The sequence below is a fragment of the Dermochelys coriacea genome, chromosome 21 (assembly GCF_009764565.3).
Source record: "Dermochelys coriacea isolate rDerCor1 chromosome 21, rDerCor1.pri.v4, whole genome shotgun sequence".
In the NCBI taxonomy this organism is placed as follows: Eukaryota; Metazoa; Chordata; order Testudines; family Dermochelyidae; genus Dermochelys; species Dermochelys coriacea.
In genome coordinates, this window is record NC_050088.1 from 8,880,963 (window position 1) to 8,894,197 (window position 13,235).

At 46.2% G+C, this 13,235-nt stretch overlaps 1 protein-coding gene across 1 annotated transcript; it reads left to right on the forward strand.

The window, feature by feature from the left end:
- The first annotated feature begins 1,639 nt into the window (after positions 1-1,639).
- Positions 1,640-8,291, forward strand: LOC119846239 (pepsin B-like). The gene is made up of 9 exons (XM_038379631.2): positions 1,640-1,695; positions 1,996-2,149; positions 2,757-2,874; positions 3,954-4,072; positions 5,028-5,227; positions 5,772-5,894; positions 6,435-6,579; positions 7,156-7,254; positions 8,029-8,291. Exons 1-9 carry the CDS (start codon positions 1,640-1,642, stop codon positions 8,179-8,181), a joined length of 1,167 nt encoding a protein of 388 aa, XP_038235559.1. The 3' UTR covers positions 8,182-8,291.
- The last annotated feature ends 4,944 nt before the right edge of the window (positions 8,292-13,235 follow it).

The following is a 13,235-nucleotide window of genomic DNA, read 5'->3' on the forward strand; positions in this document are numbered from 1 at the left end:
AACCTCCCCCACTGCAACTTGAGACCATTAGTCCTTGTTCTGTCATCTGCTACCACTGAGAACAGTCTAGATCCATCCTCTTTGGAATCCCCTTTCAGATAGTTGAAAGCAGCCATCAAATCCCCCCTCATTCTTCTCTTCCGTAGATCTAGGACTGTGGGACTTCTTGGCCCCTGAGTTCATGTTACAGAAGGTGAGTTGGTATCAATGGCACTTACCTATGTTGAAGTAATTCCTGAGGAAGTTGGGGCCAGATTGTGCTGTCAGGCATGGTGCCCTCAGCTGCAATCAGTGGGAGTAGCTCATATCCTGTCCTGGGAAAACAGTTCCACAGAATTCTAAGCCCGGGTTTTCCTGCCTCGTGTTTGCTGATAGGTGGTAAAATCCTCACGATAACAAGACAGTTAGGAGTATTCACATGTTGGAGCAGCTCAAGATTAAGACTGTGGTTTTTGGGTGGAGCCTATGGTTTACCTTTTCCTGGTCATGTGTTAAAATCACACCACCTTTTCTTTGCAAGATTTTACCTGAATTTAGGGCTTATCTACATGGTAAATTACTGCATAGCAAGCGAGGGTGTTGATCTACAGTGCATCTTTCTGCCACGCAGTAATTGCCACTGCTACAGTGCACAGAAAGTCTTGGGGTTTGGCTTGGTGTACTATGCTTTCAAATAGTACAACGCCACGCCCCACTCGTGCACTTTCAGTGTCCCGGAGCAGCGTCCGTGTGGGATGTTAGTGCATAGCAAGTTGGGGCCCTGTAGCATCACACCCTGGCTGGCTGCTCAGTAATTTGCCATGTAGACAAGCCCTTAATCTCATGTGTCAGCTTTTCTGAGGTAAGCATATACCTTTTCCCTAGTGGCGACAAGGCCTTCCAGCAGTAGGTGGGTTGGAGTAACTTCAGATTAGAGCTGGTTGAAAAGTTTTTGTCGTAAGTTTTTTTGTTTTTTTTAACGAGCAAATGGCTTTTTCACAAAAATTGAAGTTTGCTCCAGATAAAATTCTGATATTTTAATTTAAAAAAAAAAAAATTTAAGAAAAGCAAAGCAAACACTTTACATTGTTTTTTGTTTACGTTTTTGTTTTTTGATGGAAGGTCAAGAAAATTTGATGCAAATTAAAATGTTTCCCTTTCATTAAAATTTTTTGTAGGAAAAAATAAATTTTATATAAATGTATATACTTTATATAACTGCCCCTTCATTAGTATTATCAATTTCCATTCATTCTAAAGAACGTTTTCCTTTGTTTTTGAAAAGAATGAGCCGGTTTTAGAAGCAAACAGATAATATTCCAGTGTGTTGATTTTTTGATAAGACATTCCTTTGTTAGAAGCAGAAGTTTCCTTCTTATGGGACCTCAGTCATTTGATCTTGTTATCAAAGGCATTAATTGCTTTATAATCTCAGCACCCAAGAAAATAAATGAATTTTTAAATACACAGGTGTTCACATTGGATTAGTGCGGTGATATACGAAATTGGGTGTCAGCAATTAATGGAACACGGGGCAGTATCCTGGGTACAATACCCACGGTATAAAAGTAGGGACTCCATATCACAGACTTCAGCCCACTTCTGCTCCGGTGACTGACACATTCTGTACAGGAACTAGCTGGTGGAGAAATCAAGCACTATGAAGTGGTTCATCCTGGCCTTGGTTTGCCTACATCTCTCAGAGGGGTTGGTGAGGTGAGTATCCCAGTGCCAGCTCTGGCGTGATGAGGACATAGAAGTACCTAGATAGGTAATAGACAGACATCCGCATTTCTGTATTCAGTTAAGCCCATGCCCTTATCTTTCTTTAAACCTTTCACTATTTCTGTGATATGGGCAAATATACTTATGCCTCTGCAAGGGCTTCCTCACTTTGGGTGGTAAAACATTGACCAAGATGAGGGAACAGCATCATGGCAGGGACAACATGACAGATGACGGAAAGGTGAACACTTTCCTTGCTGATTTCTGAGTTCTCTTCTTCACTCTGTGCAGAGTCACACTGAGGAAAGGCAAGTCTGCTCGAGAGGTAATGAAGGAGAAGGGAGTGCTGGAGGACTTCCTGAAGAACCACAAAGTTGATCCAGCCAGAAAGTACCACTTCAATAATTACAATGTTGCTGATGAACCAATAGCTAACTACCTGGATGTGAGTATTAAGGCTCTCTTTCTCTTCCTTCGCTGTTCTATAGCTTTAACTAGCTATTCCTTCCTTATTACCTTCCTACCCACATAATTACCTAATAAATCTATGTACTCGTCTGGTCCCGTTAGAGTAGTACTTATTTCTTCTTTATGGTGATAAGTCAATAGAAGGTTTTGATCCCTCTTCTCGGACCTTGGAAAACTGCAAGTATTTGTAGAAAAAGCAGCGCTTGGCTTCTGCTGTTTATTTTCTGCTTTGTTACTCTCAAGTATTTGCTGTATGTTCTCTGGGACCTTTCCAGAGAATGGTGTTAGGATTGTAGTACAGGGCTGGGAGTCAAGAAATCTGGGGTCTGTTCCTGGCTGTGCTACTGAATTCTGGGTGAGCTTGGACAAGTCAGTTCCCCTCTCCATGACTCCTTTGTCCAGTATGCAATAGGGGAATAATGGTAAATGTCTTCTCTCATCCCTTGTGAAGCTTAGCTCATTAATGGCGCTAAAAACCTTTTGGATCCTCAGCTGGAAGTAGTTAGAGAAGAGCAAAATGTTGTTTAAAAATGATTAATAGTGCAAAGGAATCCACCTGGCCACACGTCTTCTCTCTTTTGCAGTCCTTCTATTTTGGACAGATCAGCATTGGAACTCCGCCCCAGAACTTCCTGGTTCTCTTCGACACCGGCTCCTCCAACCTGTGGGTGCCCTCTACGTACTGCCAGAGCCAGGCCTGCAGTGAGTACTGCTTAGTTCCTTAGCATTCAGTGGGTGCATGTCCTGGGTGCATTGTTCCTGAGAAGCATAGTCAAATTCCAATCAGGCAAGAAGAACTAGTCCTCTCAAACAGGCTTGGGAATGTCATCCACCCACATCTGCTAGTCCCTTTCTGGAGCTCTTCACTAAGCTATGGCGACAATATGGATCACCCTTTCCTTATAAAAAGGTATTATGGTATTCTAAAGACGTTGTCGACAATGTCAGCGGCGATGCTGCAGTGTATTCTCAAAAAAGAAAAGGAGTACTTGTGGCACCTTAGAGACTAACAAATTTATTTGAGCATAAGTTTTTGTGAGCTACAGCTCACTTCATCGGATGCATTCGGTGGAAAATACAGTGGCAGTGTATTCTGAAGTTCAAGGAGTCACACTGGGAGACAACAACTGCTTTGAATGGCATAACTATTGGCCAGCCTTCAGCTGATGTAAATTGACATAGGTGTGTTGATTTCAAAAGAGCTACTCTGATTTACAACAACAGAGGATCTTGCCCAAATTTCTTAGCTACTCTGGTGATGGGTGCAATAGAGATAATAAATGGATAATGTCGGTGACGCTAGCGCAGGGGTCAGGCCTAAAGGTTAGAGGAGGAGGTGGTAGTCAGGAATTGGAGCTCAGGCTCTGAACCAGAGTTAGAGGCCCCATACCAGAACCAAGGAGCTAGTCTGCAGTCTTAGGAACTAGTTTACTGCCTCTTCTGAGGAGCTAGCTGCCTTAGGAGCTAGTTTGGTGCCTCTTCACAGCAATCAGGCCACCTACCACAGGCCAGCTGCGCTCTGCTGGCTGGCTCTGCTATAGGCCCCAACTCCTGACAGACAGGTAGGTACAGAAGACGGACCTTAAAAAATGCGGTGACGCAATTTGCATTAGTGCTCTTCTCTGTTGTGCAAAAACTCCTGGGCTAACTCTTGGATATGTGCTTCCACCCACCGGGAAGTCAGCTGTTGGGAGGTGCTGCCTTGTCAGGCTTCTCAGTCAGCAGCTGGATGGGAGGCAGCCAAATCCAAGAGAGTCACCATGATCTTGTTTTTAATCTAGCCAATCATGCCAGATTCAACCCCAACCAGTCATCCACCTTTTCCAACAACGGACAGACCTACACCCTGAATTACGGGAGTGGCAGCCTGACTGTGCTTTTGGGTTACGATACAGTGACAGTAAGTGAAATACGCACTGCCCTATCCTGCATCATCATTCACACAGTCCAAGACCAGAAGGCACCATCATGATCATGGAGTCTTACTTCCTGTATAACACAGCCCATAGTACATCCCCAAAATATTTCTTAGAGCAGAGCTTTTAGAAAACCATCCTGCCTTGATTTCAAAATTGCCAGTGATGGAGAATCCACCACAACCCTTGGTAATGTGTTACAATGGTTAATTACCCTCCTGGTTAAAAATGTATGTCTTATTTCCAGTCTGAATTTGTCTATCTTCAATTTCCAGCCATTCGATCGTGTTAGACCTTCCTCTGTTAGCTTGAAGCGTCCATCATTAAATATTTGTTCCCGTGGAGATACTTTTAGGGTGTAATCAAGGCACCCCTTAACTTTCTCTTTGTTAAGCTAAACAGATGGATCTCTTTGAGTCTATTGCTATAAGGCATGTTTTCTAATCTATTTGAGCTGCATCTCTAAAATCATCAGACTGCATTAGTATTAAAAACAGTAGAGGTCATTGATAAAACTTTTCTCTAGAATATGTGATACATTGCTCTAGTTTTACTGCATGGGACATTTATCTGAGGGCACTTTATGAGCTAAATGAATCCATGATTGGATTCCATTGGTTTCAGCGTTGTGACGCCAGGGATGAATTTGGTCCTGTACATTTGATTTTTAAGTTGTTGATTGGGCCCTGTTAATAGAGGACATAATAAGGGCTTGTGTACATGAGAAATTTGCACCAGTTTTAAGTTAAGGTGTGAACTTAAACCGATTTAATTAAATCAGTGCAAACTCCAGTGTCGACAGTCCTATGTCTGTTTAAGAGTGGCTTATTTGGGTGTAGTTGAATTGATCAGAAACATTAGATGGCACAGACATCTGATTTCGTTTCCTTAATTTTGTGTAAGATTCCAGGTGACAGCAATTATTTTCTTCTCTGCTAGGTCCAGAACATTGCCATCACCAATCAGGAATTTGGTCTGAGTGAAGATGAACCTACCAGCCCCTTCTATTATGCTCATTTCGATGGGATTTTGGGAATGGCTTATCCTGCCTTGGCAGTAGGGGGGTCTTATACACCTATGCAGGACATGTTGAAGCAGGGCCTGCTTACTGAACCCATCTTCAGTTTCTATTTCTCCCGGTAAGATCTCTCTCTCTCTCAAAACCCACCTCTCTGTGTCTGTTACCATATATAGCACTCTATTTTTCCATTTCTCTTTCTCATTGTATCTGTCTGTCTGTCTCTCTCTATTTATATCATATACCAACTTATTCACCCACTCTTTATCTGACTCTATTTATCTATACATCTGCTTGCGCACCCACCCACCCACCGCTATGTCTCTTCATCCATTGGGTGACAGGGGATGGATCCCTTGATGATTACCTGTTATGCTCATTCTCTCCGAAGCATCTGGCATTGGCCACTGTTGGGAGACAGGATACTGGACTAGATGGACATTCGGTATGACCCAGTATGGCTGTTCTTATGTCCTGTCTGTCTGTCTGTCTACTACCATAAGTACCCCTCTATTTATTTTCTCTCTGTCTAACCATTGACCTCCCCCCCCACACCACACATACCATCCCACTCCCCATCCACATATATGTTACAGCTCCTGCTCCATAGGAGGGTAGTTTCTGTGTAACATATGTCTGACATGTGTAACCATGCGTGTTTCCAGCCAACCAACATATAATTATGGAGGAGAAATCATCTTCGGAGGCGTTGACACCCAGCTGTTCTCTGGCCAGATTACATGGGCACCCGTGACCCAAGAGGCTTACTGGCAGATTGGTATTCAGGAGTAAGTTTCGTTTGCAACTCCTCCTCCCACCCTTTCCTTTCCTCCTTACGGTCTGTAGGGAGCCTTTTTGGCTGTAATGAGTGGATTCAGTTGTCCTGTATCAACTCAAGCTCTCTGTGGAGGAGGATGAATTTGGATCGGATCTGGATTTCAGGCACCCTCAAAAGGAGTTTGGATCCAGGTTTTTGGTTCTAGTAATAATAAAAGCTCCTAACCTAGGCCTCTATTCTGCAAACCAATTTGAACTTTAAACACATGAGGAAATCCCATTCATGTTAATGGGACTTAAGCGTTTACTTAAAGTGAGGCGTATGCTTAAGTGCTTTGATGAAAGAGATGGGCTTAAGCTTGTACTAAGAGTTAAGCATGTGCGTCTGTGCTTTGCTGAATCGGGGCCAGCGACAATGCTTGGCTGTATAGAATAAGGGTCCCTGAGCTGCAGATTATCGTGTATCCAAAACCTTGTCTCATCCTGCATCAGAGGCAGTTCCTTTTGCAGACAAGTTGCTATAATGATGTTTCTTGTATTTCCTTCCTTAGGTTTGCTATCGGACAGCAGGCGACTGGCTGGTGCAGCCAAGGCTGCCAGGCTATTGTGGACACTGGAACGTTTCTGCTCACCATCCCACAGCAGTACATGGGGTACTTCTTGCAGGCTGTGGGTGCTCAGGAATCCAATGGAGAGGTAGGAGCAACAGGTGCCTTGCCATGCTGCTGAGGAGGTCTGTGAGGGATTTTGCAATGCCTGACATGAGGAATTTAAGACACAAGAAGATGAGAATGATGGGTTTTGGGTGATCAGATAAGGGTTTTGAGAGGAGCTCAGGGGCTGGAATCTTAAAGCTAAACACTAATTCCATCTGGGGAACAGAAGGTCTCTCCTCAGTTTGGGGGGAGAGCTTCTGATCTCCCTTTCACCAGTGTAAATCAGAAGTAACTCTACCGACGTCTGTGGGCCAGATCCGGCTAGTGTACATCAGCACAGCTCTGGAGTTATGCTGATTTACACCAATTGAGGAGCTGGCCCAGTGTAAAATCAGCAGGAGATCTGAAGCAGGCTTGCAAGGCAGGGGAGCATGTGTGCGGTTGGTGAAGCTGCTGCCCAAGTGAGGGCGGAGTGCAGCGGGGTGGTTTCTCCCCTTTGTTGGATAGAAGGGTCAATACCTGGCAATGCTACTCGCCTATATTGGAGGCCCTGTAAGGGCAGCTTCTGCTCTCGATTGTCACATTCGTAACCCACATTTGTCTTTTGTTTCCACAGTACGTGGTGAACTGCAACAATATTCAGAATATGCCAACCATCACCTTCGTCATCAGCGGATCCCAGTTCCCGCTGCCCCCCTTTGCCTATGTCTTCAACGTATGTATTATTTTAACAGCATAAAACACCTTTATCTCACAGAGAGAGTGGCCCAGCAGGGAGTCAGAGTTTCTGTGCAAACGCTGAGATGTTTCTCCTGCACTGCCCCTCTGTTTTCCTGTTGTTCTTACCATCACTGTAAATGGTCGGGTGTTTGCATTCCAACAGTGTGAGCTTGTAGGGCAGAGGTGGGAAAACTATGGCCACATCCAGCCCGTGGGACCATCCTGCCTGGCCCCTGAGTTCCTGGCTGGGGAGGCTAGCCCCCGGCCCCTCCCCTGCTGTCCCTCCTCCCCCGCAGCCTCACCTCGCTGCGCCGCTGGCACTCTGGCCCACCGGCGGCGTGGTTGTGAGCTCCTGCCGCTCTGAGCAGCATGGTAAGGGGGCGGGAAGCGGGGGATTTGGATAGGGGGTGGGGGGCGGTTTGGGGCGTGGGGTCCCGGGAAGGGGCGGTCAGAGGACAAGGAGCAGGGGGAGTTGGATGGGTTGGGGGTTATGAGGGGGTGGGAAGTAGGAGGGGGTGGATAGGGGCAGGGCCAGGCTATTTGGGGAGGCACAGCCTTCCCTACCCGGCCCTCCATACAGTTTCGCACTCCAATGTGGCCCTCGGGCCAAAACGTTTGCCCACCCCATTGTAGGGCCTGCTCTTGCTCCCATCAGTCATTGCAAAACTGCCACTAATTCTGCTGGGGTTCCCGTGGCTAGCCTACATAGCCCTCTGCCTCGTCAAACAACAGCCCTGATGCGACCTCTCTCTGTTTTTCCCTCCGATAGAATAATGGCTACTGCACAGTGGGGATTGAGCCCACATACCTGGCCTCCCAGAATGGGCAGCCGCTCTGGATCCTGGGAGACGTCTTCCTCAAGGAATATTATTCTGTCTATGACATGTCTAGTAACAGAGTGGGCTTCGCCCCATCAGCCTAGAAAAAGCAGTTCATCGACTTGAACCAGACAAAGCCTTTCCCATTCCCCTTTTCCGCTGGACACTGATGGAATCAGACGACATTTATATGGACAGATTCCATCCTTCTTAATGTGCCTTCCGCAGCTTTTCTTTGGCCTGCTTGCAACAAGCAGTGCTCTCCAAATGTATCGTTACAACTAAACTGCAGTGCATCAAATTGTCTTGTGTCATCTTTGGAGTTTGTTGAGTGAAGATTGAGCCCAGCTGTTTGTTTGTGGGTCCCACAACCTTATGATGGCACACAAACTACTCACTGGGGCACAAAGCAGCAAGTTAACCTCTTTGGGTCCATCTACAGTGCCATAAAAACCCTGCAGCACGGAGTTTCAGAGCCCGGCTCCGCTGTCTTGGGCTGGGGCTGCAGGGCTACAAATCACAGTGTAGAGGTTCAGGCTTGGGCTCTGAGACCCTCTCCACTCATGTGGTCTCAGAGTCTGGGCTCCAGCTTGAGCCTGAACGTCTACACTGCAATTTTTAGCTCCACAGCCTGAGTCCCGCAAGCCCGAATCAGCTGAGCCAGGCCATGGGGTTTTTATTTACGTATCCTCTCTTATCCACCCTGGGCCAGACTTTTGAAAGAACTGGGCACTTAGGGTATGTCTACACTGCAATGTAAGCCTGGGCTCAGACCCAGACTTGAGCCCAAACCCCTTTCTGTCTACACACAAATCCCTCAAACTCAGGCCTGGACCTAGGGTCCTATCATCAACTTTCCTATTATAAATCAACCTCTGTGGTCTATGAGGGCCTGCTTCCAGACAGTTATAGCAACCTGCTTCTGGACTGGCAAGGCTGCCCCCTTGCATGTATTGTTACACTGGAGGGTTAGGCCAAGCTGCTCACAAAGTTCCAGAAATGTAGATTTCTTCATATGCAAGTTCTGGACCCACTGCTGGTCATTTAAGATCAGCATGACAATGTGATTCTCCCCACACTGTGCTTGTGGCCCTGCTCCACGTCAGCAGTTATTCTGGCTGTATTGAGCAGCATCAGCCAGTTCACATCTGCTGTGTCTGTGTCCTCCTCCTGATCCATCCATAAAGTTTGCCAGGTGTCTTTGGTGGGTCAGGAAACACAGTCAAAATGTCCACAGGTGAGTCATGGAAGCTCTGCCTATTTCCTGACACAGGAGTGAAAGCGCAAGCCACAAAAGCTCTTGAAAAAGGCACCTCCTCCATGTTGCTGGCCTTAAAGAGGTGATGGAATAGAACAGAGGTGGGCAAACTACAGACCGTGGGCCACATCTGGCCTTCGGGACTGTCCTGCCTGGCCCTTGAGCTCCCGGCCAGGGAGGCAAGCCCCCGGCCTCTCCCCTGCAGCCTCAGCTTGCAGTGCCACCAGCGCTCTGGGCGGCAGGGCTGCGAGCTCCTGCTGGGCAGAGCAACAGCAAGAGCCCCTGGTGTAGTGTATTAAATTGCTCCCTGTAGGAATGTGCTACTTACTGTGTACTACTTACGCCCAGGGCCAGATTAAGACCTTTAGAGGCCCAAAGAACTGAAAAGATTATGATGCGCCCCCATAGGTAATTCAAAATAAAAACAATACTATACCTTAAAATAAAATTTTATTTTTCGAAATGACACAAAATTTACATGTATACTGAAATTAAAATAGCTTTTTTCTAGATTTTCTGATTACAAAATTCTGGATAAGTTTATCAAAGCTGACACGCCGAAGCATGTCCGCTTCCATACACAATAGGGAAAGTGAATCAAGTCTGTCCTGACACGTTGTTCTCTGAGGGTTTTTTATTCTTTTCAGCTGAGAAAAGATTTTTCCCATGATGACTACTTCAATGCTTTTTTTGAAATATCAAATATCAAATTTTTTCAAAAAAAACCTCTTTTTTTTGGTGCCCCCTGCTTTGCTGGTGCCCTAAGCACGTGCTTAGTCTGCCTGTTGGGTAATCTAGTCCTGGTGCTCTGAGCGGCATGATAAGGGGATGGGGGGAGGGGTTGGATAAGGGGCAAGGAGTTCTGGGGAGCAGTCAGGGGACAGGGAGCGGTTGGATAGGCGTGGGAGTCCCGGTGGCAAGGTTGTGGATAGGGGTCGGGGCGGTCAGGGGACAGGGAGCAGGGGGGGTTGGATGGGTCGAGGGTTCTGGGGAGGGCAGTCAGGAAATGGGGAACAGGGGAGTTGGATAGGCGTGGGAGTCTTGGGGGGACTGTCAGGCAGTGGGGGTGTGGATGGGGTCGGGGCAGTTGGGATAGGGGAGTTGGTTAGGGATGGGGGTCTAGGGAAGGGGCAGTCAGGAGACAAGGAGTGGGGGGGTTTGGTTGGGTCAGGAGTTCTGAGGGGGGCAGTCAGGGGGCGGGAAGTGGGAGGGGGCAGATAGGGGGTGGGGGGGCCAGGCTGTTCGGGGAGGCACAGCCTTCCCTACCTGGCCCTCCATACAGTTTTGAAACCCCGGTGTGGCCCTCGGGCCAAAAAGTTTGCCCACCCCTGGACTAGAAGAACCCACGAGCAGCAGCTGTGCAAACCCTGTGCCCATTGAAGTCTGTGTGAGTTCCGCTATTGACTTCAATGCGCTCAGGATTTGGGGGTGCAGCGCGGACAGACAGAAGCAGACAGCTCCGATGAGCTGCCGGAGTGGCTGAGGATTCAGGACAGAGGAAGGTTCCGTTATGTGATGAAGCTGGTGGTGGGAGCTGGCTACTAAAACCAGTGGACAGGCGAGAAAACTCCATCAGCCACGAATGCTGCATTAGTTAATTGGCCTTTGGGCACCAGTGAAAAGGGGCGTCTGGGCTGGAGAACGTGAGAGAGATTAGATACCACAGTATACAACATGGTTCAGTTTGTGTCCAAAGCATGTCATCACTTATTGCACTACTAGAAGGTGTTCAGACACTATTACGACGAACATGGGATAAGAATCTCTATAGAAAAGAAATTCCTAGAAGGTACAATGTGGCTTTTCTGGTATTCTGTTCCCTTCAATGTCCATTGGATGAGACCTAAAAATCAGGGTGGTTTGATTCCAGGGAACTTTCATAAGGTGAAGGATTTGCCCTAGAGACCTTGTTGTCATTATCATTACTTAATATTGATATTACAGAAGCACTTAGAGGCCTGAATTGAAACTGAGGCTTGTTGTGCTAGATGCTGTACAGATATATAAGGTACAGAGCAGCAATTTAGCCCCTCTGAAGCAAAGAGATAACACTCCAGTGGTTTGACATTTTGATAGCAGCTTGTTTTGTTGCAAGTAGCAGTTTGTATCATAATCATTTGACCTCACTATCTTAGAACCATAAGCCTGGCTTAATTTGCTTAAACTACATTGAAATAAAACTCACTGTAAATAAAAACGAGCATTCACAGAGGGGTTTGCAGTGGTTTAATTAAATGGGTTTTAAAAGCTTTATAAGTTAAACTAATGCAACTTTTTCATGTAGACAAGCTCTGAATTAACCAGGGTGTGGGTTGGTTAGGAATAATGTTAGCTACACTGACCATTACTAGGTATAAGTTCCATGCCTATATATATATAGAGAGAGAGAGATTATAGATATTTATTTGCTGTTTTTCATCTATATAGTGGCCTTGAATTTTCTTCTCTGAGGCAGTGTTTTCTCCACTAACTCCAGCCCCAGATCAAGAATATGCAGCTATTAAGAAAGGCATCAGATCAGCATCTAACCTTTGTGAGGTGCTTTATCTTAATTTTTTGAGCATTGCTTACCCTTAATAATGATACAGTCATTTGATTAAATTACCATAATTTTGTATAAAATTTGAGTGTGGAGGAATTATTTTCTTCCCCTCTAGATCCAGAACATTGTCATCAAACATCGGACATTTGGTCTGAATGAGGATGAGCCTACCAGCCCCTTCTGCTATTCTTATTTCAGTGGGATTTGGGGAATGGTTTATCCTGGTTTAGTGATGACAGGACACAACACAGTTCTGCAGGAGATGGTACAAAGCAGGGCCATCTTACTGAACCCATCTAGAGATTCCATTTCTCCTGGTAAGATCTCTCTCTCTTTCTATAATTCTCTATATCACCAAATGTTGTTTGCCTGTCTTCTCTGTGTCTGTCCATCCCTCACACACATCCATCAACTAACTCTCCATCCCCATGTATTTTATGTTCCCTGCCTCACAGGAGGGTAGCTGGAATGGGAAAGAATTTTCTTCCAGGGCAGACTGGAGGAGGCTCTGGAGGTTTTTCGCCTTCCTCTGTAGCATGGGGCACAGGTCACTTGCTGGAGGATTCTCTGCACCTTGAAGTCTTTAAACCATGATTTGAGGACTTCAATAGCTCAGACATAGGTGAGAGGTTTATTGCAGGAGTGGGTGGGTGAAATTCTGTGGCCTGCGTTGTGCAGGAGGTCAGACTAGATGATCATGATAGTCCCTTCTGACCTTAATATCTATGAATCTATCTGATCCTTGTCTGATATCTGTTACCATTTGTGTTTCCTGCCAGCCTACGTATAATTATGGAGGGGACATCATGTTTGGAGGCGTTGATCCTCTGCTGTTCCATGGTCAGATTATATGGACATCCATTACTGGCAGTTCAGTATTGAGGAGTAAATCCTGTTGGCAAACCCCTGTTATCAATGTGGGCATGAACTTTTCCTTCTTATTGTCCGTAGGTAACCTCTCCAGATGTCATCAGTGGAGTCAGCTGCCCTGTGTTAACTCATCCTCTCTGGACAGGAGGAAGAACAAAGGAAGAAACCTCTGTGCTGTCCTCAAGATAAGATGGAGGGATTACTGCTTAAAGAGAGGTCTGAACTTGGCCAAGGTGAACTTGGCATCCGGCCCTGGATTTTAGACACTCTCAAAAGGCGCTTGGAGCCAGGGTTTTCGTTCAAGTAATGACAAAGGCTTCTATACTAGGCCCCAGTTTAACAAAGTTCTTCAGCATCTAGACTTTAGATACATGAAAGCCCTTAAAGTTAGCTACATGCTTTGATGAACAGAGAGGGAGTTGAGCATGCATTGAAAGTTAAGTGAGTGCTTCTGTCCGTTGCTGAATCAGGGCCAGTGACAGTGCTTG